General features: G+C 41.8%; 1 protein-coding gene across 2 annotated transcripts in view; it reads right to left on the bottom strand.

Moving 5' to 3' along the window:
• LOC132378073 (copine-9-like) overlaps positions 1-27,947 on the bottom strand; it is a 643,860-nt gene that overhangs the window by 56,592 nt on the left and 559,321 nt on the right. For both annotated transcript variants that reach the window (XM_059944788.1, XM_059944789.1), the window contains 5 exons: positions 22,846-22,899; positions 18,840-18,901; positions 18,680-18,726; positions 18,010-18,191; positions 2,257-2,384 (listed from right to left, as the gene is read on the bottom strand). In XM_059944788.1, coding sequence (XP_059800771.1) covers positions 2,257-2,384; positions 18,010-18,191; positions 18,680-18,726; positions 18,840-18,901; positions 22,846-22,899 — 473 coding nt within the window. The remainder of the gene's footprint in view (positions 1-2,256; positions 2,385-18,009; positions 18,192-18,679; positions 18,727-18,839; positions 18,902-22,845; positions 22,900-27,947) is intronic.

Genomic DNA, 27,947 nt, shown 5'->3' with positions numbered 1-27,947 from the left:
TCTAAGTTTGCTGATGATACTAAATTGAGTGGAAAAGCAAATTGTGCAGAAGATACGGAGAGTCTGTAGAGAGATACAGATAGGTTAAGTGAGTGGGCAAGGGTCTGGCAGATGGAGTACAATGTTGGTCAATCAAGGTCATCCACTTTGGAAGGAAAAATGGAAGATTAGATCATTATTTAAACGGTAAAAGATTGCAGCATGTTGTTGTGCAGAGGGACTTGGGAGTGCTTGTGCATGAATTACAAAAAGTTGGTTTGCAGGTACAGCTGGCTATCGAGAAGGCAAACTGAATGTTGGCCTTCATTGCTAGAGGGATTGAATTCAAGAGCAGGGAGGTTATGCTGCAACTGTACAGGGTACTGGTGAGGCCACTCCCGGAGTACTGTGTGCAGTTCTGGTCTCCATACTTGAAGAAGGATATACTGGCTTTGGAGGTGATGCAGAGGAGGTTCACCAGGTTGATTCCAGAGATGAGGGGGTTAGACTATGAGGAGAGATTGAGTCACCTGGGACTGTACTCACTGGAGTTCAGAAGGATGAGAGGAGATCTTATAGAAACATATAAAATTATGAAAGGAATAGGTAAGATAGAGGCAGGAAGGTTGTTTCCGCTGGTAGGTGAGACTGGAACTAGGGGACATAGCCTCAAGATTCAGGGGAGTAGATTTAGGATGGAGATGAGGAAGAACTGCTTTTGCCAGAGTGGTGAATCTGTAGAATTCTCTGCCTAAAGAGATAGTGGAGGCTACCTCAGTAAATATATTTAAGATAAGGTTGTATAGATTTTTGGATAGTAGGAGAATTAGAGGTTATGGGGAATAGGCAGGTTGGTGAAGATGAATCCATTTCCAGATCAGCCATGATCTTATTGAATGGTGGAGCAGGCGCGATGGACCAGCAAGGGGAGAAAGGGGAGAATTAGGGGTGTCTCAGGAACAGCTTCTTCCCCTCTGCCATTCAGTTCCTAAGTAGACATTGAACTCATGAACACAACCTCACTATTTTTAATATGTATTATTTCTGTTTCTGCACTATTTAAAATCTATTTAATATACATATATTGTATATACTTACTGCAATTGATTTATTTATTTTTCTTTCTAGATTATGTATTGCATTGAACTGCTGCTGCTAAGTTAACAAATTTCATGACACATGCTGGTGATAATAAACCTGATTCTGATTCTGAATTGTGGGTCAGTTTAGGGTTTAGGTAGAGGGATGTGGGGTGGGGGGTGGTTAGAGGTCAGGCTGGAGTCTAATCCTGTACTCCACATTTGAAGGCCAGACCATCTGTGGTCAGATGTCAGGCCGTCAGACCAGTGAGGATGAGGGCTAGTGAAATCCATACCTCCCTCTCCGCCTGGGTCAGTAAACATCACTAGGTTCTGGGCAGGAGGCACGAGGGCCAGTGATCCTTATGTATGTGAATCAGTGAGACTGGAGTACGAGGCCTAGTGTTTGGGATTCACATCCACGGTCCTCATTTGTCACCACTTGAAGACTGCCCTTCCCTCATTACAGTGTTAGGGTGTGTTGGTTGTTGATGCATTTCACTGTATGTTTCACCCTAAATCTGAATCTGAGTAGCTTTCAAACCATTTACATGGCTACATCATTTGTTTCCTCCAAGAGGACCTTGTCATGGTTTGGAGGGTTACATGCCGGCTGGAGTCAGGGCTTTATGCTTTGGCTCTTGGTAGGGTCACCCAGGCCAAACAGGTCAAAGGGTGCAGCCCAGACTAAGAATGGTCCTCCAGTCCTCCAGGGTCAGGGGTTCAACAACCCTGACTGATCAAAGAAAACTGTTACAGAAACAGCAATGAAGAATCCTTCTGCATCTGAGTGCGATGTCTCCCGAGCCTCCACCCGGGGCCTGCATGGCTGACAATCTTAAGGAATCAAGGACCCCTAAGCATGTAATTTATAATGTACCCACATTGCAACATTCCAATATTCTTATCTGAATTACTGCTGACCTTCGTTTTGCCTGTATAAATAAATAAAATTAAATCAGTAACGATTTTGGAAGTTTCAATTGGTTTTCTGTTCTTTTCTGCCAGAGAAGATAAAAGACATAGGTTTGAATGATTTACCCTGTCCTGTCCTGTCGGGTGTGGCCTTTCCTGGATTCTGTTGTGTTTTCAGTATCTACTGTGAATGCCCACAAGAAAATGATCTCTGGGTTGTATCTGGTGATATATATGTACTTTGATAATAAAATTACTTTGAACTTTGAGTTGACATACTGACCTGGCAACCTGATTAATGACTGGTGCGAAGTTGGTTGGTCCATACAGTTGCACTCTCCGCAGGCTCTGGTAATATCCCTCCAGAACTCCATCAATCCCATTGCAGTTTGGGTTGTCTGGATCTGCATTCTAAAGACGGAGAGTAATCCAATCAAACTGAGATGGCCTGAACAGTGAATGCTGGTTTATCAGTATAGGTGACACATTACAGTCATGGAAATTCATGCCCACATTTATAAATGTGAGCTAAGCTCTTGTGATATGGAATAAACTTTGGTCATGGAATTTATTTGGGAAACTGTAAAAAACAAATATTGCAGCTATATCTCATTAAGAGTTTGTGGACACTTGGAATGTCACCAAAACTCGAGGAAATTTTTTGGAAAAGCTACAGAAGGTTACAAACTCAGCCAGCTCCAACACAGACTAACCTCCCCAGCACAGAGGACGTCTTCAAAAAAACAGCACCCATCAATAAGGACTCCAATCATGCACAGGCACAGGCACACGCGCACACACACACATACACACACAAACACACACACACACACTCACATACACACACAAACACACACACACTCACATACACACACACGCACGCACACACACACACATGCACACACACACACACACACACACGCACACACACACACACATGCACACACACACATGCACACACTCACACACACACGCACGCATACACACATACGCCCACACACACATACATGCACGCACTCACATACACACGCACGCACGTATGCATGCACTCACATGCACACACTTATACATGCACGCACACACAGCATATATTTTTTTAAAATTGTAATTGATAGTTTTTTTAAAGTATTGCACTATACTGCTGCCATAAAACAACAAACTTCATACCATATGTCAGTGATATTAAACCTGATTCTGATTCATGTTGCAGCCAATGAGATGCAATCCTCCACCCCCATAATACAGGGGTGCTTGCCTACATATTGATTAGAATAAAATAGTTATGACGTATGCTCTAAGCTTTAGGCACATTCTCCCAGTCTCTGTTCTCAGGTATAAACACAGAACATAGAAATCTACAGCACTCTACAGGCCCTTCAGCCCACAATGTTGCGCTGACCATGAAACTGTCTAGAATTTCCCTACCTCATAACCCTCTATTTTTCTAAGCTCCATGTACCTATCTAAGAGGCTCTTAAAAGACCCTATTGTAACTGATTCCACAACCACCACTGGCAGTACTTTCCACACACCCACCTTAACTTAACTGTTACGTCTCCTTTGTACCTACTTCCAAGCACCTTAAAACTATACCCCCTCATGTCAGCCATTTCAGCCCTGGGGAAAAGCCTCTGGCTACCCACATGTTCATTGCCTCTCATCATCTTACACACCTCTATCAGGTCACCTGTCATCCTCTGTCACTCCAAGGAGAAAAGACCAAGTTCACTCAACCTATTCTCATAATGCACACTCTCCAATCCAGGCGATATCCTTGTAAATCTCCTCTGCACTCTTTCTATAGTATCCACATCCTTCCTGTAGTGAGGTGATCAGAACTGAATACAGTACTCCAAGTAGGGTCTAACTAAGGCCTTATATAGCAGGAACATTAGCTCACAGCTCTTGAATTTGGATCCCATGCTTGATGAAGGACAACACACTATACGTCTTCTTAACAAAACTTCAATCCGTGCAGCAGCTTTGAGTTTCCTATTGACATGGACCCTAAGATCTCTCAGATTCTCCATACTGCCAAAAGTCTTACCGTTTATATTATGTTCTGTCTTCAAACTGGACTACCAAAATGAACCACTTCACACTTATTTGGGTTGAACTCCATCTGCCACTTCTCAGCTCAATTTTGTATCCTATTGATATCCCACTGTAACCTCTGTCAACTCTCCAGACCATCCACAACACCCCCATACCTTGTGTCAGCAGCAAATTTACTAGTTCACCTTCTACTTCCTCATCAGGTCATTTATAACAATCAGAAAGAGGAGGAGACCCAGATCAGATCCCAGTGTGACCCCACTGGTGACAGTCCTCCTGTCACCAGGTTTGGATATGGCCCAAGTGCGGAGTGAAAGACACCAAAGCAGGTCGATAGCTCACAGAGTTTAATGTGAACAATGTTAAAGGAAAAAGAAAACAATGAACGCTAGGCCAAAAAAGAGCCATTGACTAAAACACTCAAATGGAAAATGAAGCCTACATTGCGGCTGAAAAGAGCAACTAAGAATTAAACAAATACCGCTAGTCTTCAGAGTCAGTTGACTCGACAGTCTAATTTCTCAGCAAGCCGAATACAGATAATGAAGCGTAGCTATGACCAGTCCTGACAATTACTATGATGAATGAATGGAGTTAAATGCTATCACAATGAAGTAATAATTAGGTGACACATTCATATTCATGAGCGCAATTGCCTATTTGCTGCGCTGCTGAATCCGTGGTTGTGACACCTCCAAGCAGAATACGAACCATCTACAACCATTCTTTGCCTTCTGTGTGCAAGCCAATTATGGATCGACAAAGCAAGATCTCCTTGGATACTATGCCTCCTTACTTTCTGAATGAGCCTTGCATGGGAAACTCATCAAATGCCTTGCTGAAATCCATATACACCACATTGACTGCTCTACCTTCATCAGAGAGTTTTGTTATATCCTCAAAGAATTCAATCAGACTTGTAAGGCACGACTTGCTCTTGATAAAGTCATGTTGACTATCCCTAATCAGATAGTGTCTCTCCAAATATTCATGAATCCTGCCTCTCCAACAACTTGCCCAGGTCTATAATTTCCTGGGTTATCTCTAATCCCTTTCTTAAACAAGGAAACAACATTGGCAACCCTCCAATCCTCTGGTACTTCTCCCATCCCTATTGGTGATGCAAAGATCATCACTAGAGGCTCAGTAATCTCCTCCCTCGCTTCCCACAGTAGCCTTAGATCTATCTTTTCCAGACCCAATGACTTATCCAATTTAATGCTTTTGAAAGCTCCAGCACATCCTCTTTCTTAATGTTTCTATCCACAAGCATTTCAGTCCACTGTAAGGGGATGGGAAATTGTGAAGGTGGGGGGGGGGGGGGAAGAGTGTGGTCTTATCCCAACAGTGGAGGAGGCAATGGATGGACATATCGGAATGGGAATGGAAAGAGGAATTAAAATAGTTGGCCACTTAGTTTGAAGGAACAATACTTTTTATTCCATTTGGGTAGCCTCCAACCTGATGGGATGAACATTGGTTTCTCAAACTTCCAGTAATGCCTCCATCCCACCCCCTTCACCATTTTCCATCCCTTGTCCCTCTCTCATGTTATCTCCTTGCCCATCCATCGCCTTCCTCTGGTGCTCCTCCCCTCCTTTCTTCTTTCTTCCATGGCCTTCTGTCTCTTTCACCAATCAACTTCCTAGCTCTTTGCTTCATGCCCCCCTCAAGTTTCACCTACTGCCTGACATTTCTCTCTCCCCTCCCCTCACCTTTCAAATCTACTCTTCAGCTTTTTCTCTTCAGCCCTGCCAAAGAGTTTCGGCCTGAAATGTCAACTGCACTTTTTTCCATAGATGCTGCCTGATCTGCTGAATTTCTCCACCATATTGTGTGTGTTATAAAGATAATATCCAAATTTACACCATAGAGTAAAGATAGGAGAATTGTGTTGTTTACTTTGTAGGCAAGGATTCCAACCCACCTAACCTTCCAATTTTTAATGCATACAGTTAAATTGATGCCGTTATGACAACCCGGAAAACCCTGTGGAACAAGATGTGGAATCTGGAACTCAGAACTCCAAAATACGGGGTGTATTCAATATCTACGACATTTATCAGCATTATTCAAATGAGAGGACATGATTTGAGAGTTAGGGGGCAGAAGTTTAAGGGAAACACGAGGGGGTATTTCTTTACTCAGAGAGTGATAGTTGTGTGGAATGAGCTTCCTGTAGAAGTAGTAGAGGCCAGTTCAGTTGTGTCATTTAAGGTAAAATTGGATAGGTATATGGACAGGAAAGGAGTGGAGGGTTATGGGCTGAGTGCGGGTAGGTGGGACTAGGTGAGATTAAGAGTTTGGCACTGACTAGGAGGGCCGAGATGGCCTGTTTCCGTGCTGTGATTGTTATATGGTTATATGGTTATTTGGTCCTGCTACAAATAATAGCAGGTCAGAAAAATCAGAGAAACAGCCAGCACAGAAATAAGCCCTTCCCGAGCTCCTTGTTGAAACTGAATGACCATATGAATCCTGTTTTCTTGTATTTGGATCCCTTTACCTCATTTGAAGTACCCCTTTAAAACGTATTTGTATCTCTCTCCACCAACTCCTTTGCAGCTCATTCCAAATCTTTACTACCCTTGGTATGGAAAAAGCTATCACCTCAGATCTTTAAATTTCTTCTTTTTCACTTTTAACCTTTGCGCTCTAGTTCTGTATGCTCCTAACTATCCATTCCATCTATGTCCATCATAACTTTTTGAACTTCTTTAAGCTAACGCCTAATCCTCTTGTATTAAATGAGAATAAACTAAGACTAACCAGCTTCTTATAACTACAACCCTTCATCCGAGGCAACATATTTACAAACCTCTTCTGCACTCGCTCTGTTGTTACCACATCCCACCTGTAGAATAGTGGCCAGAACAGTAAACAATACTGTAAGTATGACATAACAATTGTTGTATGCAACTGCTTCATGAAGTCCTAGCTCTTACATTCAATGCCAATGAAGACATGTGTGAGAAACATTGTTCTATTTTTACACAGAGTTAGAGTAATTCAGCATGGAAATAGGTCTTTCAGCCCAACTTGTCCATGCTAACCAAGATCCGATGCCAACCACTTAAACTAGTCCAAGTTGCCCACGTTTGCCGTATATCCCACTAAATATTTCCTATCTTCTCCAAGCATCTTTTAAATTGTACCTGTCTCAATTACTTTCTCTGGCAGCTTGTTCCATATACCCACCATGCTCTGGTCGCTTTTAAATCTCCCCATCTCATCTTAAACTTCTGCCCTTTAGTTTTTGGTTCTCTTTTCCTGAGGAAATGATTGTGTACATTTACCCTCTTTATGATCATATATCTTTATAAGATCACCCTTGGTCTCTTAGCTCCAAGGAATGAAGTCCCTGCCCAACCTCTCGAGTCCTGACAAAATTCTTGTAATAGCATATCATTTACTCTATTTTTCCCACTTCATCTGCATCTCAAAAATGCTTTTGTCCAATTGTTTTCCAGTGAATTTCCACAGCCTCTATAAGCTTTACAATTCCCCTTAAAATAGCCCATCATTCCTTCCCCAAATAGCTCCACCTGTCACACTCCAGACGCAAGATAGAGCTGTCATGCATCCAGATACGAGTAGAGTGCTTTCTATGGAGCATTGGTAAGGGTTGGCAGGGACATGCCAAATTTCTTTAGCCTTTTGAGGAAGTAGAAGTGTTGCTGAGCTCCCTTGGCTGTGCAGCAACATGGTTGGATTAGAGCAGGTTATTGGTGATGGTCATTTCCAGGAACCAAAAGTGGTCAATCCTCTCAACTTATCCAAATCACTCTGGTGTCTCTCTAAATACTCCTCTCAGCTCTCACTGCTTCCTAGATTTGTGTCACCCACACATTGTTTACTATAACATTTAATTCTCTCTTACCTCTTCTCCTGATCTGCCTATCACCTCCCCCAGTGCCCCCCCACTTCTCTTTCACCCAGGGTCCAGTCTCCTCTCCTATCAGATTCCTTATATTCTCTAACCCTGTACCTTTCCCACCACCCACATTCTAGCTTGTCCTCTTCCCCCACCCCCCATCCATTTTTATTCTGGTGTTCTCCCCTTTCCTTTCCAGTCCAGAAGAAGGGTCTTGGCCTGAAACACTGACTGTTTATTCACTTCCATAGATGCTGACTGCGCTGCTGAGTTCCTCCAGCTTTTTGTGTGTGTTGCTTTGTTCCTAGTCTCTCTCTGTCAACATCACTGAAACAGATTATGTGGTCATAATCACTTGTGGGAGTTCATGCACCGCATTTGCTAAATTACTGCACTTCAAGCGTACTTCACTGAATGTAAAGCACTATGACAATGGCTAAAGGGGACATAAGAGGGGATTTATAAATGTAAGGCTCTTCTATATTAACCAGTTGCAGCAATGATAATGGCATAGATACACTGAACAAATGCAAACAATGGCAACTTATATTTTGTTCAGCCCTATTCTCAAAGGCATCATTCAATGGAAAAAGACCAATATGTCTGCACTCAGATGATATAATCATATTCATCTCCCTTTCTGACAAAAACAGAAACTGAGGCATACATTAATTGGCTTTGGGTTACAAGACTGACATGCACATGGCTGAAACAACCATCAAGAGAGTAGTGTTGATTCTTTGCAGAAGGCATTTAATAAAAACAATTAGTCAAATGACACTTGGATAAGGTTTGGATAATTTCCACAGACCTGGCCTTATATCAACATTGCGGTTTCTAGGGGAATGTCGTGGAGACTGAATAAATTAATGACCAGTCTCCTTGTCATTGTGGCATAACTCATGAGGAAAGTTGTGAAGGTGCTACAATAATTTCAAAGATTGATTTTATCTTTATTTGACATATATATTAGGAATTTGGTGCAGTGTATTGGTCAGCGTGCAGCAGGCACCAACAAACAACACCATTCAACAATTATAAATAATAAAGAATGATGCAAAATATAAAGCTAGGGGTTAAAGTGCAGAATGGAATAAAATGAGCATAAATACATAAATACCAGCTGTACTACAACGTAAACAGCATATCCAGCGGGCAGAGTTCGGGGCGGGCAGCAGAGTGAAAGGGCTTTGGCTCAACAGGCATAGGCGGTAATGGGACGAGGTGAGGCAGGTTTACCTGTGTTATTTGCGGAAAGGAGAATGTACGTGTGTGAGGCCGGTTTTCTGTGCTCGGTGTCAGATGTGGGGGGTCCTGGAGTTTCCCAGCCTCCCAGACGGCCAAATCTGCACCCAGCATGCCGGGCTGCAGCTCCTGAGGGACCGAGTTAGGGAACTGGAGATGCAGCTCAATGAACTTCGCCTGGTCAGGGAGAGCGAGGAGATGATAGAAAGGAATTATAGGCAGGAGGTCACACTGGGGCCATGGGAGACAGACAAGTGGGTAACTGTCAGGAGGGGGAAGGGGAAGAGGCAGGTACTAGAGAGAACCCCTGTGGCTGTACTCCTTGACAATAAGTAATCCTGTTTGAGTACCACTGGGGGGGGGGGAACAGCATACCTGGGGGAAGCAGCAGTGGCCGTGCCTCTGACACACAGTCTGGCCCTGTGGCTCAGAAGGGTAGGGAAAGGAAGAGGATGGCAGCAGTGATAGGGGACTCTATAGCCAGGGGGTCAAACAGGTGATTCTGTGGATGCAGGAAAGAAACTTGGATGGTAGGTTGCCTCCCAGCTGCCAGGGTCCGAGATGTTTCAGATCGTGTCCAAGATATCCTGCAGTGGGGTGGAGAACAGCCACAGGTCCACAGGTCGTGGTACATATTGATACCAATGACATAGGAAGGAAAAGGGAGGAGGTCCTGAAGAAAGACTACAGGGAGTTAGGAAGGCAGTTGAGAAGCAGGACCACAAAGGTAGTAATCTCGGGATTACTGCCTGTGCCACACAACAGTGAGTATAGGAATAGAATGAGGTGGAGGATAAATGCGTAGCTGAGGGATTGGTGCACAGGGCAGGGATTCAAATTTCTGGATCATTGGGACCTCTTTTGGGGGAAGTGTGACCTGTACAAAATGGATGGGTTGCACTTGAATCCCAGGGGGACCAATATCCTGGCAGGGAGGTTTGCTAAGGCTACTGGGGAGAGTTTTAACTAGAATTGTTTGGGGGTGGGAACTGAACTGAAGAGACTGGGGAAGAGGAGGTTGACTCACAAATAGGGAAAGCTTGGAGACAGTGTGAGATAGAGGATAGGCAGGAGATAGAGAAGGGAAACACTCAGACCGAAGGTTTGAGTTGTATCTATTGTAAAGCAAAGAGTATTATGAACATAATGGGTGAGCTTAGAGTCTAGATCATTACTTGGAGCTATGATGTGCTGACCATTACAGAGACTTGGATGGTTCAGGGACAGGAATGGTTACTTCAAGTGCCGGGTTTTAGATGTTTCAGAAAGGACAGGGAGGGAGGCAAAAGAGGTGGCGGCATGGCACTGTTGATCAGAGATAGTGTCATGGCTGCAGAAAAGGTGGATGCCATGGAGGGATGGTCTACAGAGTCTCTGCGGGAGGAGATTAGGAATAGGGAGGGGTCAATAACTTTACTGGGTGTTTTTTATAGGCTGCCCGATAGTAACAGAGCTATCGAGGAGCAGATAGGAAAACAGATCCTGGAAAGGTGTAATAATAAGAGTTGGCATGATGGGAGATTTTAATTTCCCAAATATCGATTGGCATCTCCCTAAAGCAAGGGGTTTAGATGGGGTGGAGTTTGTTAGGTGTGTTCAGGAAGGTTTCTTGACACAATATGTAGATAAGCCTACAAGAGGAGAGACTGTACTTGATCTGGTATTGGGAAATGAACCTGGTCAGGTGTCAGATCTCTCAGTGGAAGAGCATTTTGGAGATAGTGATCATAATTCTATCTCCTTTACAATAGCATTAGAGAGAGATAGGAACAGACAAGTTAGAAAAGCGTTTAATTGGAGTAAAGGGAATTATGAGGCTATCAGGCAGGAGATAGGAGGCTTAAATTGGAAACAGATGTTCTCAGGGAAAAGTACGGAAGAAATGTGGTAAATATTCAGGGGATATTTGTGTAGAGTTCTGTACAGGTATGTTCCAATGAGACAGTGAAGTTATGGTAGGGTACAGGAACCGTGGTGTACAAAGGCTGTAATAAATCTAGTCAAGAAGAAAAGAAAAGCTTAAGAGAGGAGGTGTAGGGACAGGTGTAGCACTTACGCTTGCAGGGATCAGTACCAGGTGGGAGATCTGTGGGGAGGGACATGTGGACCAGGCAGTCACGGAGAGAGAGGGGTAGAGAGGGAAAGATGTGCTTAGTGGTGGGGTCACCTGGTACTTAACCCTGCAAGCATCCCTACACCTGTCCCTACACCTCCTCTCTTACCACCATTCAGGGCCCCAAACAGTCCTTCCAGGTGAGGCAACACTTTACTTGTGAGTCTGTTGGGGTCATCTATTGCATCCGGTGCTCCCGGTGCAGCTTCCTCTACATCGGCGAGACCCGACGCAGATTGGGACACGCTTCGTCGAGCACCTCCACTCCGTCCGCCACAACAGACAGGATCTCCCAGTTGCCACCCACTTCAACTCTCCCTCACATTCCCATTCAGATATGTCCATACCTGGCCTCCTCTACTGCCATGATGAGGCTAAACTCAGGCTGGAGGAGCAACACCTCATATACCATCTGGGTAGTCTCCAGCCCCTTGGTATGAACATCGAATTTTCCAACTTCTGGTAATTCCCTCCCTCTCCCTTCCCCCAGCCCAGTTTCACTCTGCCTCCTCTTCCAGCTGCCTATCACCTCTCTCATGATTCTGCCTTCTTCTACTACCCATAGTGCTTTCCCCTTAGATTCCTTCTTCACCTCTCCTGCCTATCCCCTCCCTGCTTCTCCTCCCCCACCCCTTCATCTTTCCTCTGATTGTTTTTTCACTTGGCACCTACCAGTCTTCTCCTTCCCACCCTCCCTCCACCTTCTTTAAAGGGCCCCTGCCCCCTCCTTCTTCAGTCCTAATGAAGGATCTCAGCCCGAAACCTTGATTGCTCGTTTCCATGGATGCTGTCTGACCTGCTGAGTTCTTCTAGCATGTTTGTACATGTTGATTTGACCACAGCATCAGCAGTGTACTTTGTGTTTACCAAGATTGATTAACAGCCTTGGGAAAGAAACTTTTAAGGCATGAAGTTTTTGTTTTGATAGCACTATAGCGCTTTTCTTTTGAATGCAATTGTTCATCATTTTTCAAATTATTAGAGATGATTAATAAAGGTTTGATTGATAGTTGAGCATCATACAGTTTGGACAGACATGGGCAGACATTTGTAAATGGGAATAAGTGTGTTCTCGATAAAGGGAGAGCAGTCAAACTCCAAGGGATCTCTTCAATGAGCAAATGCAATGACAGCCTATCACAAAGGGGTATGCGGGACATAGTGAATGCCATCTTTTTCTCAGGGTTAGATGTTCTAGAATCAAAAGCCATAAGTTTAAGGTGAGTGGAGAGAGATTTATATAGGAACCTAAGGGGCAACTTTTTCACTCAGAGGGTATTCTGTAAACTGAATGAACTGCCAGAGGAATTGTTCGAGGTAGGTGCATCACAACATCTTAACATCACTTGAACAGGAAAGGCGTAGAGCAGGGGTTCCCAATCTTCTTCATGCCATGGACCAATACGATTAAGCAAGTGGCCCATGACCCCCAGGTTGGGAACTCCTGGTTCAAAAGGATATGGGCCACACATGTGCAAATGCTGCTAGCTGAGATAGGCTTCTTGGTTTACTCTGGCTGTAGAGCCTATTTCCGTGATATAGATACAACTATATAGCTTGCAGGATGTTGTTTCTGACTGCACTTTCGGTTTAGTTTACAAAAGCTGGAAATGGCATACTGTGAACACAGAGAGAAAATTGCGAGAATCCAGAGGGTAACTTCATCTTGTCGGTGGGACTCTGTTCTGTCTGGTACAATTGCATTATTATTATGTTAAGCAAAGGCACCTAAATGTGGATCAGTTCAATTTGTGGAAAAGCAAATACCTTGGTGGGAGAGGAGAGAGTTACCAGATTGGTGAAGAAAGGAGAGACAGACAAAGTTCCACATCCACTCAGTCATAGGAGGTTTCAGCTTAATTAGGTCTAGCTGTAGAACTCATTCCTCTTAGCTCAGCAACCACTTGTGTTGCTGTACTAAGATAAGCAAACATGGTTGGCAGACTTCTGATCATTGCATTAATAATTCATGCATTCCAATTTTCTTTTCCCTGTGAGGAGCCAAAGCATAATCTTTTATTACAATTCTGCATGTCATGCTTTTGATGGGGGAAATATGATTAATTTAACAGATAACCAAACAAAATTAATTCTGTCTATGAATGCACTGAAAAAAATTAACTTAGGAGGAAAAGTTCATGATTTTTTAATCATCTTGATTGTAATGCATTGATAAACCTATGTTATTGCTCATTCGGTCATAGTAAACATTAACAGCAATTATTTCAAATTATTTTATCTCAAAGATTGTTCAGTGACATAGAATCAGAGAAAACCTACAGCAAAATACGGGCCCTTCGGCCCACAAAGTTGTGCTGAACATGTCCCTACCTTAGAAATTAGGCTTACCCATAGCCCTCTATTTTTCTAAGCTCCTATCCAGAAGTCTCTTAAAAGACCCTATCGTATCCGCCTCCACTTCCGTTGCCAGCAGCCCATTCCACACACTCACCATTCTCTGCATAAAAAACTTACTGCTGACTTCTCTGTACCTACTCCCCAGCACCTTAAACCTGTGACCTCTTGTGGCAACCATTTCAGCCCTGGGAAAAAGCCTCTGATTATCCGCATGATCAATGCCCCACATAATCTTATACACCTCTATCAGGTCACCTCTCATCCTCCATTGCTCCAAGGACAAAAGGCTGAGTTCACTCAACCTGTTTTCATAAGGCATGCTCCCCAATCCAGGCAACATCCTTGTAACTCTCCTCTGCACCCTTTCTATGGTTTCCTCATCCTTCCTGTAGTCAGGTGACCAGAATTGAGCACAGTACTCTAAGTGGGGTCTGACCTGGGTCCTATATAGCTGCAACATTATCTTTCGGCTCCAAAATCAATTACATGATTGATGAAATTCAATACACCATATGCCTTCTTAACCACAGAGTCACCCTGTGCAGCTGCTTTGAGTGTCATATGGACTCGAACCCCAGGTTCCCTCTGATCCTTCACACTGCCAAGAGTCTTATCATTAATACTATATTCTGCCATCATATTTGATCTATCAAAATGAACCACCTAACACTTATTTGGGTTAAACTCCATCTGCCACTTCTCAGCCCAGTTTTACAACCTATCGATGTCTCGCTATAAGCTCTGACAACCATCCACACTATCCACAACACCCCCAACCTTTGTGTCATCAGCAAACTTACTAACCCATCTGTCCACTTCCTCATCCAGGTCTCAGGGTCCCAGAACAGATCCCTGAAGCACTCCACTGGTGACCGACCGCCATGCAGAATATGACCCGTCTACAACCACTCTCTGTCTTCTGTGGGCAAGCCAGTTCTGGATGCACAAAGCAATGTCCCTTTGGATCCCATGTCTCCTTACTTTCTCAATCAGCCTTGCATGGGGACCTTATGCCTTGCTGAAATCCATATACACTACATCTACTGCTCTTCGTTCATCAATGTGTTTAGTCACATGCTCAAAAAATTCAATCAGGCTTGTAAGGCACAACTTGCCCTTGACAAAGCCATGCTGACTATTCCTAATCATATTATGCCTCTCCAAATGTTCATAAATCCTGCCTCTCAGGATCTTCTCCATCAAATTACCAACCACTGAAGTAAGACTCACTGATCTATAATTTCCTGGGCTATCTCTACTCCCTTTCTTTAATAAAGGAACAACATTCACAACCCTACAATCTTCTGGAACCTCTCACGTCCTCATTGATGATTCAAAGATCATCGCCAGAGGCTCAGCAATCTTCTCCCTCGCCTCCCACAGTAGCCTGGGGTACATCTCATCCGGTCCCGGTGACTTATCCAAATTGATGCTTTCCAAAAGCCCCAGCACATCCTTTGTTAATATCTACATGCTCAAGCTTTTCAGTCTGACATTTATAAGATAAATCAAACTGTAATGAAGGTTTATAATGTAACTAGTGTATGATACACCAGGGAGTAATTAATACTAATTTTCATTTTAATCACAGTGTCACTTACACAAACTTACAACTGAAAAAACAAATAGACACTCTTTGAAACAAGGTAGTTCTCAATATCTCTCCTCTGGATGACATCTGATGTCTTACTCTTGCTTATTAATTCTAAGCTAACTTGCACCAACTCACTGGCAGCTGGCTAAACCTCAGCATCAGTCCTACGTTAGGTCAAGTTACAGTTGTCTGTATTTGGTTAGATCTTAGTCCAACTTCTATTGCCCAGATGGTTAACTCTGCCTCATGCATCCGACCATCTCTCCACATCACTGTGTCTGAAAATTTGGTACACTTTCACTTAAATATAAAAGGGTAATTTTCAGTTCCATGCAAATCATAGAAATTTATAACATCCACACTTTCACATGCGGACAGAGAAATTAATGATTTCATCTTGTTTTCTAAGATTTGGTTAATTGTTAAAGACCGATACTTAATTCCATGCTATGTGTGAGATTTGATTCTTTCCTATCAACAATGATGTCAATAGATTGAGATGAGCTTTATTTGTCACACATACATCAAAACATACAGTGAACTCTGTCATTCAGCATCAATGACCAACACAGTCCGAGGATTGTGCTGGGGCAGCCCACAAGAATCACCACACTTCCGGCGCCAACATAGCATCATAGGTAGGCAGTCCATTGCTATCCACTTGGTTTAAATTCACGCAGATATGAACTGGTTGCTGCAACAGTGATGAGGATTCCTTTCCTTAATGATATTCAACTTGACCGGATTTAATTGAAGCTTGAACCTGAATTTCTTAATCACCTATTTAATGTCATCACACACATAAATGGTGATCAAAATTAAATTACACTTTCCCCTGTGTCACAGATATTGGGCACAGATCTGTACTGATCGTAGAAACACATCCATTAATTCTGCCTATATTGGTAATTTAGACACACCGAACATCAGCACTACAACCTCACGAGATACCCTGGCATTCAGTTTAACTAAAACTCTGCCCTACCTCCTCACAACCTTGGGGAAAAGAAATGGAAACATGAACACAAAAATGTGCAGTGTGGTTTGTTTGTCTTGGACCTTATTTGCAATTCAATTTTGATGGGACGATGACAACAGTAATTGTCTACACCAATCAAGGTTCAGTGGAATCTCTGGGCTATTGTCTGCATTTCATGAATGAATTTGGAGAAAGAGAAACCATAGTGCATCTGAGATCCCTTCAGTTCAAATCATCATCATCATCATTACTATGTGACATAGGTGATCCTGGTCTCATGACTATGACTGTTCTTGTCAATTTTTCTGCAGAAGTGGTCAGCCATTGATTTCTTCTGGGCAGTGTCTTTACAAAATGGGTGATCCCAACCATTATCAATACTCTTCTGAGATGGTCTTCCTAACGTCAGTGGTTGTATAACCAGCTGCTCATATGACCATCCACCACTTGGGCCCTGATTTGGAGGGGGTGGGGAATCTAAGCAGGTACCACACCCTGCCCGAGGGGGACCTACAGGCTAGTGGAGGGAATAAGTTATCACCTTTTGAGGGGAAGCATGTGTACAGGGAGAACATTTCTGCACTGGGTGATTTAGATAACTATGGAACTTTAAGGATACTTTAGCCATGGTGATTTAAGAGTGGATGGAAGGATAATCATGATTGCTTTTGTAAACTTATTGCATAGCAATAAATTTAAAAAGGTACATTACCCATAATTTAATCAACTAGAATATAACTGAATGTACCAAAGTGTATGATAGTATTATAGCTGTAAATCGGCAGAATGGATAGTGGCCTGGTGAGCTCTCCTCTGATCTACCTGAATCAACTATGGTCCTGTTAAATTAGAGAAGAAATGAACCATTTAATCATTGCAGGTAGAAGCTAAAGGATTTTGCTATTATGCCAGTGTGCAGCAATTCTGACAACCTTGAATTTACAACCTATGAATGGAAGCTTCTCTAATATTGCTAGAAAGAAAAATCTGTAAAATATAGTCAATAACTTTGTTATACAGTATCTATAATTGCAAATGATTCCACAGGGCTTTTGCCAAATGTCACCAGATATATTTTGAAAGCAGGTCCATAAATGTCAATGAATTAAGCCTCAAGTTCTACGTTAAGCCCAAGGTTATAATTGAAAAATATGTTTATCTTTCGGCCAGAACACAATAATCTTCCAGCTCCTGCTGCTCTGCTTTCTGGGAATAATGGATTTGTAGCAGCTAAGCAACAGGATTAGTGGTACAGATCATGTCTGTGTCTCAGTCATTGCATTCAAATATATTTTCTGCAGTCAAATTGCTGTAAAAAAAAAAGGGTAGCACAGGAAGGATTTCTTGAAGTAATGTGTGACCGCAAGGTTGTGCAATATTTTCCTTCTGCAGGCCTGGTCTGGTTTTGGATGGGGAAATTAACAGGATAAATTCAGTCTGCCTCACGGGGGTGTGGGGGCAGCTGGGTGCAGAATGGCCACAGCATCTGGAGATATCTGTGGGCTTTCCATTCTACTTACTTTGAAGAAAACACATCAGGCAAGTTAAAACCAGAAGTGAACACAACCTTGTCATCTTCCTGATGGACAGATTAACTTAAAGCTGCCCTGTTGTACTAAAACAAAATAAGAGGGTCTTCCACCAAAAGAGGCAGTAAAACACTGCAACTTTTTCATTTAGTGGTGAAAAGTAGCAACACTGAAGTTTTAACAGACTGAAATAAGGAACAGCAATCATCACTGAGGTTTACTCAACATTCAGAGCACTTCTGTCAAAGCTCCCCTGGACTGCGCGTAGTCCTATCTAATATTCACCTACCAAAGGAAACTCATGGGAAACTTTCCCATCCGGTGGTAGTTTTGCTCCAAATCCTAATGCCGGAAAGAGTTTGTCACTGTCATAATCCTGAATGATTTCTCCAACTGCTTTCAAAGCCATGGCATATGCGTTCATCTGATATGGGTTCATGTAATGGAGGGAGGTAGGCTGTGAAGGGTTGCCTGCAGGAGGAAAGAAATATTTATCTAAAGGAATCAGGCAAATAATCCAATCCAGACAAAGATACTTTGAAATAAACAATATAAGTGTGCTCAGAAATTGGTGCCAGAGAGAGGTGGCACCTTACAGGCAGTAGACACCTTTACATTCACTTTCATACTTTTATTATTGTTCAATGTTTTCTTGGCTTTAAATTATCTTAAGAAAATTATCATAGACATATACAAGTATTCAGGAAATCATTAAAATTAGTAAACAGAAATAGTTTACCTTGCCCTTTTCTTCCTAACCTCCAGATTGAGAATTCCCATTGGAATGAGTTAGGGATTAGGATCCCATAGCAGTTGTGGCTGGTTAGGGATAGTAGAAACAGATTACCCAGCCTTATGTCTTCAAAAGGTAACCCTTTGGAATACCAGTCTCAACAAGCACAATATGGCACAAGTATCACACCATTACACTTAGGGATTAATTCCCTGTACAAACTTACCATTAGATGCAGTGAAGTCTATTGCCACGGTGAAATTTAGCTGGGTACTAGAAGAAAGCCAGTAACAAGGATGTTCAGTAGTTTAGGTGACTGTAGTAGTAACCTACATTTAAACCACAGACTTTAACAAACAAAATAGTAAAATGTGCTTGATCCATACCCGCCTTTAATATAATCCACAAATGTGTAATCAGATTCCACTTTGAAGGAGAGAAGGGTCACCTGGTGACAATAAAGAGAGTGAATCAGCATGAGCACCTTTGACTGTAACACAGAGTGAATGTTAGAGGAAGCTATGAAAATTTTAGCAAATTTTAATGGATTGTTCATGAAATTGTGATGATTTTCACATCCTAGAAAACACAAATAGGCAAGGTGGAAATTTCACAAATTTTCATATACTCACTTAACAGCAAACTCAATCTCCTAAGACTTATGTTCTGCACTAAGAGAAACATCATATGAGGTACAACACACTGCAAAATTACTGAACTGAGCAAGGTTACAACTTGTTTAGAAAGTGGAAAAGTATTTGTCAAGGTGGAGCAGGGAGTGAGTTTGTAAATCTGGTAGAAGTAAAGGATGTTGGGAGTGGCAAGGGTGGAGTTGTGTGGGACAGGTGGCAGAGGAGTGAAAGGGATGGGGTGGGGATGGTGGCATGTAGACATACCCACCCCTGAGACACTAGGCAAGGTCATTTGATTCCAAACAATTGATTTATTGATCATTTATATTTATCATCTGTTATGAGCAGAGAGATAACATCTGCCGGAAGTAAATTCCTTGTATGTGTACAGGTACTTGGCGATTAAAGTCTGATTCTGATTCTGATATGGATTGTTCCTCTGGTGCTTCCCACTCCCTCCCCTCTCTGTCCTCTCTTTCCTCTCTCAATTCACAATAGGGACCTATTTCAGAATCAGGTTTATCATCACTCACATATATTATGAAATTAGTTTTTTTCTGCAGCAGTACAGTGCAATACATAAAATTACTACTGTTTGAGCTTGACACTGCTTTGGATAATGAGGTTTCTGAAACGTTTACTTATGAGCACTAATCATTTTGCTCAGTGCTTTCTGAATGTGTTAAATCTATTACCGTATGTATCAAGCAGTTTCTAGCTTTTACCACAAATGGCTTTTGCATCATTTGGGAAGTGATATGGAGTGGAAAGATGAAAGATTCCCAAATATCTCAACTGCAGCAATCCTTTCAATGTCTTTTTCTGCACTTTTTATGCCCAGAAGCCATTCTGATTTACATATTGGTTGTCTGACTGGTGGTAAAATTGACCATTTGAGATAAATGTAGAACTGTGCATAATAAGCCCTGGGCAACATTCTGACAGGCTGGGATATGTCAGGTAATATCACCACCACCAATGAGACACAGCTTACAACTCTCAAGCTAATGGACACCACTCAGTTTGACTCGACCACACAAGATTTAGTTTATAAACCTACATCTTTTTCAGGTAATTTTTCTTTTCCCTTCCCCTTTTCCTCTTCTGCTATTCCTCACTCTGGTTTCTCAACTCTTCTTGTCACTTGCCTTGGTGCCCGTCTGTCATAGTCCACGTTCCTCTCCTATCAGATTCTTTCTGCTCTGGTCCTTTACCTCTCTGGCTTTATAAGCTAGAAGGTGAAAGGTGAAGCTACAGCAGGCTTCATCTATTATCCTCTATCTTGTCCTCTTTCTGGTCCTCCATTCTTTTTATTCTGGCTTCTTCCCCCTTCCTTTCCAGTACTGAAGAAGGGTCTTGGCCTGAAACGTTGACTATTCATTAATTTTCATAGATGCTGCTCGACCTGCTAAGTTCTTCCAGCATTTTGTGTGTGTTGTCCTCTAAAAAGGTTTCTGCAAACCCCATTTCCACCCATTGCTTTCTCCAGCTGTCACCTTTGCTGAGGATAATGATTTATGTTCACAGCGGAAGAGTACAAAGCAGTTTGGAGAGAGTAACACAAGCTGAAAATTACTATTGATTATAAGAAGGTGCCTAGATGACTAATGGGTTTGTTTGGAAATTCCCTGTCAGTTGTTAATCTGCTCTGTTGCATTTCATTTTATAAAGATCTGTTTTCATATTTTAAATACCCAAAGTTATTTTTGGGAAGAGAGGTATAATTCAGCTTTTCATAAGTATACAAAACATAGGCAAAATGTTCTTGAGTCCCTGTGATTTACTGAGAAATGAAATCTCATAAACTCAGTTGTCATTTGCCATTCATTGATTTCTGAATGTCATATTCCTGCTGAAGTGGATTTGTCTGATTCGATTCTATGCAGATGTTGCAATGTCTTCCCAGCATAAAACCTTAACATCAATTCATCAAATTGTGTTTGCATAGATTCACAAGATTCAAAGATATGGGCCATATGAGCTAGTGTTTATACACCATACATGCCCCTGTCCTTGTTCAAGTCCTTCTGCTGGCTCTGCTCTTTACATCCTTTCATTCTGGTGGTTCTCAGCCAAGATGAGCATACAACAATGGACAGGTGTGAAACTATTCAATACAATGAATTCAATTTCAAATTTAATGTGACTTGGAGAGATGATCTTCGCAAATTTTGGGAGACTGAGCATTGGAATATCTGGAAGGCTGTGACAGCTCAGCTATTGAGTTCATTCGAGAAGGCAAGTTGATAGTCGTCTGGATAATAAGGGGGTATTACATGACAGCGTAGTGAAATGGCACCAATGTAGAAATTAAATCAGTTTCTCATCGTCATATGTACTGAAGTAGAGTGAAAAGCATGTCTTGCACACCGAGATCTATTCACTGCAATGGTATACTGAGGTAGTGCAAGGTAAAATGATATCAGAGTGCAGAATAAAGAGGTACAGTACTGAAAAAGTGCAATACAGGATGACAGTCGGATGGAAGGTCACAATGAGGTAGATTGTGAGGTCGAGAGTCCATTTTACTACATTTGGAAATGGTCTTACAATAGTGAGATAGAAGCCATCCCTAAATCTGGTGGGAGCCTTCAGGCTTCCAATGGGGTGGTGGGAGGGTGTGTTGGGAAGAAGAGAGAATGTCTAGGGTCGTTGGGAACTTTGATTATGCTTTATCAAGACAGCAAGAAGTGTAGACAGCAAAGAGCCGAATGAATGGCAGTGTAGATCTGAGATCTTGTGGAGTTGTATGGCAGGTGGGTGGGGGTCAAACCTGATTGCTTCAGTTTTGTTAGTACCAGATGATCATTCAGGATTGAATTGCACATGCCACATCTGTGGATAATGTTGCAAAATATGCATGAAAAATTTACTAAGGACAGATCATTGGGTCCCCAAAATGCACTAGATGGGTAATGGAAGGAGAAGCATTTATGAAGATACTTTGGGTATGCATAAGGATGGAACAGTGGCTGTCTGAGCTAGAAAATAGAGGAGATGCAATTCAGTTTGATCTTGGCCATTCTAAATGTTACACTGAAGTCAAGCAAAGCATGGAGGATTACCCTATTTTGACATTTATTAATGTCCTCTGATTGGCTAGTTTACATAATATCAATCCACAAGTGTTCATGTTTTAAGGCATGTCAATTTGGTGCTGTATCCTCTTTCTATCACTCTGCTCTAGCAGTCTAAATATTGACCAAAAGACCATTATACATCGGAGCCGGTGATATCACCACCTGATACCTGTTCTCTCATAAGACCAAAAGACACTGGAGCAAAATTAGGCCATTTGGTCCATCAAGTCCTTCCACTATTCCATAATGGCTGATTTATATTCCCTCTCAAACCCATTCTCCTGTCTTATCCTTGTCTAATCAAGGACCTATCAACCTTCACTTTAAATATACCTAATGACCTGGCCTCTGCAGCTGTCTGTGGGAATACATTTCACAGGTTAACCACCCTCTGGCTAAAGAAATTACTCTTCATCCCTGTTCTAAATGGAGGTCCCTCTACTATAAAGTTGTGCCTTCTGACCCTAGACTCTCCTCTCCACATCCACTCTATAGGCCTTTCAATATTCAATCGGTTTCATTGAGATCCCCCTTATCCTTCTAAACTCCAGTGAAACAGGCCCAAAGCCATCTAACACTTCTCAAAAGTAAATCCTTTCATTCCTGGAATCTTTCTTGTGAGCCTCCTCTGGTCCTTCCGCAATGCCAGCCCGTCCTTTCTTAGACAATGATGTACTCACCGTCCCAGAGTTGACATACTTCTTCTTTTTCCCTCTTTTCTTTGGATTTAAAACCTAAAGAAAACAATATAGTGTTATTTAGACTGAGATAATGTTAGAAGGATGTGATTATTATAAACCTCTATAAATCAGAACAGCATAAGTATATAAAAAAAACACAAAACAAGGAATGTAAATTTAAGCAACACACACACAAATTAGTGGAGAATCTCTGCAGATCAGGCAGCATCTATGGAGTAAAATGACTAGTTGATGCTTCAAACAAAGACCCATTATGTAAATAAAAAAGTAAGTGTTGGCTTACATGTAAATTTGAATTAAATGTAAATTAAAGCCACCTAAAAGGTACAGGTTGGTGTCTCATCAATACCTCTGCAAGAAACGGTGCTTGTTTTAAATACTGTTCAGGAAACTATAGTCTCCTGTATCTGATTTTCCCCTTGTTTTAGTGATGGTAATCCTATCTTTTTCCATCCAGTGATCTTCGTCATAACTATTCCTCAAAGAATTTTGCCTTAATTAATAAGAATTTCCTCCATCACTGAGATTTTGAATCAATGTGTCACAAAAACAGAAAATCTTGACATTATGGGATCGACAAGACTTGAAATCTATGTTGGCAGTCTTATTGCAGGGTTTTAATCCAAAACACCAACAATTCCTTCCACCCACAGACGCTGCTCAACGTTCAGCACCCCCACCAGATTGTTTGTTGCTTGAAATCAGTGTTAACTTTCTGTAAGTTACAATTGAGTCATTAGGAGTGTCCTTTATTTCAATTTGAAATGCAGTAGCATTCATTCTACCTCCATTTCTGTTCATGAACTTAGTAAGATCATTTTAAAGTTATCAGCACAGAAACTCATTAGCATTCAGTCAGCTGTTCCTAAGAAGTCTACCGTTAGTATTGACTCATGAGTATTCAATAATGTGAAGGTTTATGGCTGACTAATATAATACATTTCATCATGTCCCTTCAGGACCATGTTGTTACTAACCTGTTGTTATTTGACTGAGCTACTGGCATGGGCTCAAATAATTAATAGATTATTCAGGACTGGCTGATCAAGACTCATCAGTGTTTTCCCAGAAATGTACCTCTTTCTACACCTCACGGCATCGCAAAGATTTTGCACTTTTGTTTAGAAAATAATGTTAAAGTAAACACAGTTTGGGAATATGGGTTTCCATTCAGTAGGAACTATACTGAGATTTTCCAAACTCTTTCATTGCCTTCTGAAAGTAGAGAGACAAGATGGCGACTGATTGTCTCAAACTCCTTTCTCACTACTCCCCTTTTCCTCTTTATACTATCCATCTCACCTCCCGACTCGCAGTCCTAAGGCTGGGATTTTACCTGAAACATCAACAGTTCCTTTTCTCCCACAGAATTTGCTTGACCCACTAAGTTTGTCCAGCAGGTTGTTGTTTCAAATTCTAACATCTGCAAACTCGTTTGTTTCCTGAGAGAGGAAACTACATTCTGTTTAGTTTGGAGCAGTTTGAAGGCAGGGATAAACAGACAGGTTGCTAACTCCTTTGGAATACAATTATTTTTACACAATTTCTGCACTCTTCAACTTCCTGCATCTCAGATCCAGTTCCTAGCAACTACAGTGCCTATAAAAAGTATTCACTCTGTTGGAAGTTTTTATGTTTTATTGTATTACAACATTGAATCACTGCAGATTTGATTTGGCTTTGTTGACACTGATCAACAGAAAAAGACTCTTTGGTATCAAAGTGAAAACAATTTTATACAAAGCGATCTAAATTAATTACAAATATAAAACACAAAATACTTGATTGCATAAGTATTCCCCCACTTTAATATGACACACCAAAACATCACTGGTGCATCCAATTGGTTTTAGAGGTTGCATAATTAGTTAAACAGAGATCTGTTTTTGGAGACCTGCGTGCAGTCAAGGTGATTGATTGATTGTAGTAAAAAATACACCTGTATCTGGAAGGTCCAACTGCTGGTGATTCAATATCCTGGCAAAAACCACACCATGAAGACAAAAGAACACTCCAAGCAACTCCACAAAAAGATTATTGAAAAGCACAAGTCAGGAAATGGATACAACAAAATTTTCTAATGACTGTATATCCTTTGGAGAATAGTTTAAGCCGATCATCAAGAAAAGGAAAGAATATAGCACAGCTGTAAATCTGCCTAGAGCAGGCTATCCTTAAAAACTGAGTGACTGTACAAGAAGGGGGCCAGTGAGGGAGGCCACCAAGAGACCTCTGACAACTCTGGAGCTTCAGTGACTGAGATGAGAGAGACTGTGCATATAACAACTGTCGCCCGGGTGCTTCACCAGTCACAGCTTTATGGGAGGGTGGCAAAGAGAAAGTCTCTGTTGAAGAAACTCAGATGAAATCTCAGCTAGAGTTTTCCAGAAGGCATGTGGGAGACTCTGAAGTCAGCTGGAAGAAGGTTCTATGGTCTGATGACATCAAAATGAAGTTTTTTGGCCATCACACTAAATGCTATGTTTGGCATAAACCAAACACCACACATAATCAAAAACACACCATCTCTACTATGAAGCATGGTGGTAGCTGCATCATTCTGTGGGAATGCCTTACTGCAGCAGATCCTGGAAGGCTTGTGAAAGTAGAGGGTAAAATGAATGCAGCAATATTCAGAGAAATCTTAGAGGGAAACCTGATGCAGTCTGCTAGAGAACTGTGACTTGGGAGAAGATTTGTTTTCCAGCAAGACAATAACAGCAAGCATAAAGCCAATGCTACACAGGAACGGCTGAAAAACAACAAAATTAATATCCTGGAGTGGCCAAGTCAGAGTCCAGATCTCAATCCAATTGAGCATTTGTGGCTGGACTTGAAAAGGGCTGTTCACGCACAATCCCAATGCAATCTGACAGAGCCTGAGCAGTTTTGTAAAGAACAATGGGGAAAATTGCAGTGTCCAGATGTGCAAAGCTGATAGAGACCTATCCACACAGACTCGAGGCTGTAATTGCTGCCGAAGGGGCATCTACTAAATACTGGCTTGAGGGGGTTGAATACTTATCCAATCAATTATTTTATATTTGAAGTTAATTTAGATCACTTTGTAGAGATCTATTTTTGCTTTAACATGAAGAAATCTTTTTCTGTTCATCAGTATCAAAACAGCCAAATTAAATCCACTGTGATTCAATGTTGTAAAACAATAAAACATGAAAACTTCCAAAGGGGGTGAATACTTTTTATAGGCACTGTATAATAAATATGCTTATGCACATTTATAACTGAATGAGATTGTAACCAAGTTGTCAACCTGTACCTGATCACAGCCCAGACACTAATGCCCATCAAGGAGTTCATGCACTTGACTATCCACTCACATATGAAAGTAAATGGTATGAGTCATGAACTCTAATGTTTATGTCAATTCTGAAAATAATTCTTGTTCAAATATCTCTCCTGTTGTTAGTCACAGATTTATGAGGGGATACATCATGGAAATCAGTTAATGATGAGCTTTATTTGTCATACATACATTAAAGCATAGAGTGAGATGTGTCATTTGTGCCAAATGAAATCAACGAGGATTGTGTTGGGTGCCGCAAGTATCGCAGTGCTATCATAGCAGACCCACAATTTATTAACCCTAACTGTTTGTCTTTGGAATGTGGGAGGAAACCAGAGCACCCAGAGGGAATCCATACAGACATGGGGTGAATGCCTTTCAGACAGTGATAGGAATCAAACCTGAACTTACAGCTAGCACTGTAAAGTGTAACACTAACCACTATGATACCATTCTGTTCTACACTTAATATTAAACCTACACTAAACCCCATTTTTAAATTTTCCCCGCATTCTCATCAACTCTTTCCAGATTCTACCACTCTAGGGCAATTTACAGTGGCCAACTAACCCACCAACCTGCTCAATGGGCACAGGAGGAAACTGCAGGATGCAGAGGAAACCCAGCGAGAGCATGCAATCTCCATCTATGCTGACAGAAGAAGTCAGGATGAGCCAGGGTCACAGGTGCTCTGACACACCAATTCTACTTGCTGTGCCACAGAATCCTGCTGGTCTCTGCACATATAGTTAAACAATGCTCTCAATTTTAAATTCTCTTCCTCTTTTGAAATCTCTCCATAGAACGCCACATGAATAGACTTTTGACCACTATCTTCTGCCTTCTATAGGCAAGTTAATTCTGAAGCCAAGTGACCATGGATCCCATGCACTCTCATCTTCTGGATGAGCCAACCATGAGGGACCTTGAGATAATGGCAAAGCTGATTGATAAAGATAGGATAGTGGATGTTGTCTACATGGACTTTAGTAAAACAATTGACAAGGCCCCACATGGGAAACTGGTGCAGAAAATTAAATCTTATGAGATCCAAGCTGAGTTAGTAAATTGGATCTGAAACTATTTTGTCAGAGCAGACAATAGGCAGGAGTATTTGAAGTTCAAGTTTACTGTCATCTAGCCACACATATATAGAACAAAACGAAACTATGTTCCTCTGGACCACGGTTCACCCATACAATATATATCATACACAGCACGTGAACCAGAATATTTATTATAAATAAGTTAAAATATAATTGAACATGCACATAGTAAAGCACAGCACAGGTAAGCAGTACGGGAAACAGTTCGCTGTCCTGGTGACGAGACCTTGGTGGTGACAAGGAATTCATTAGTCTCATGGCTTGAGGGAAGAAACTGTTACCCAGTCCAGCAGTCCAAGTCCTGATGCTCCTGTACCTCCTTCCTGATGGTAGTGGATCAGAGATTATGGGATGGATGGAAGGGATCCTCCACAATGCTTCCAGCCCTTTGTTTGCTTCCTACACTGTTGGTAAATGTCTCAATGGGGGTGGAGGTGGGAGGGAGACTCCAATGACCCTCTTGGTGGATTTTACAATCCTCTGTAGTGTCTTATGGCTTTCAAACCACACAAAGATAAGACCATAAAACATAGGAGAAGAACAGGCCATCTGGCCCATCCAGTCCACTCCGCCATTCAATCATGGCTGATTCCTTTTTTCTCCTCCTCAACCCCAGTTCCCGGCCTTCTTCCTGTAACCTTTGATGCCATGTCCAATAAAGAACCTAT

This window comes from Hypanus sabinus, chromosome 19, assembly GCF_030144855.1.
Source record: "Hypanus sabinus isolate sHypSab1 chromosome 19, sHypSab1.hap1, whole genome shotgun sequence".
NCBI classification, from domain to species: domain Eukaryota; kingdom Metazoa; phylum Chordata; class Chondrichthyes; order Myliobatiformes; family Dasyatidae; genus Hypanus; species Hypanus sabinus.
The sequence above is the reverse complement of the archived record's forward strand: the minus strand, read 5'-3'. Positions and strand labels throughout refer to the sequence as shown.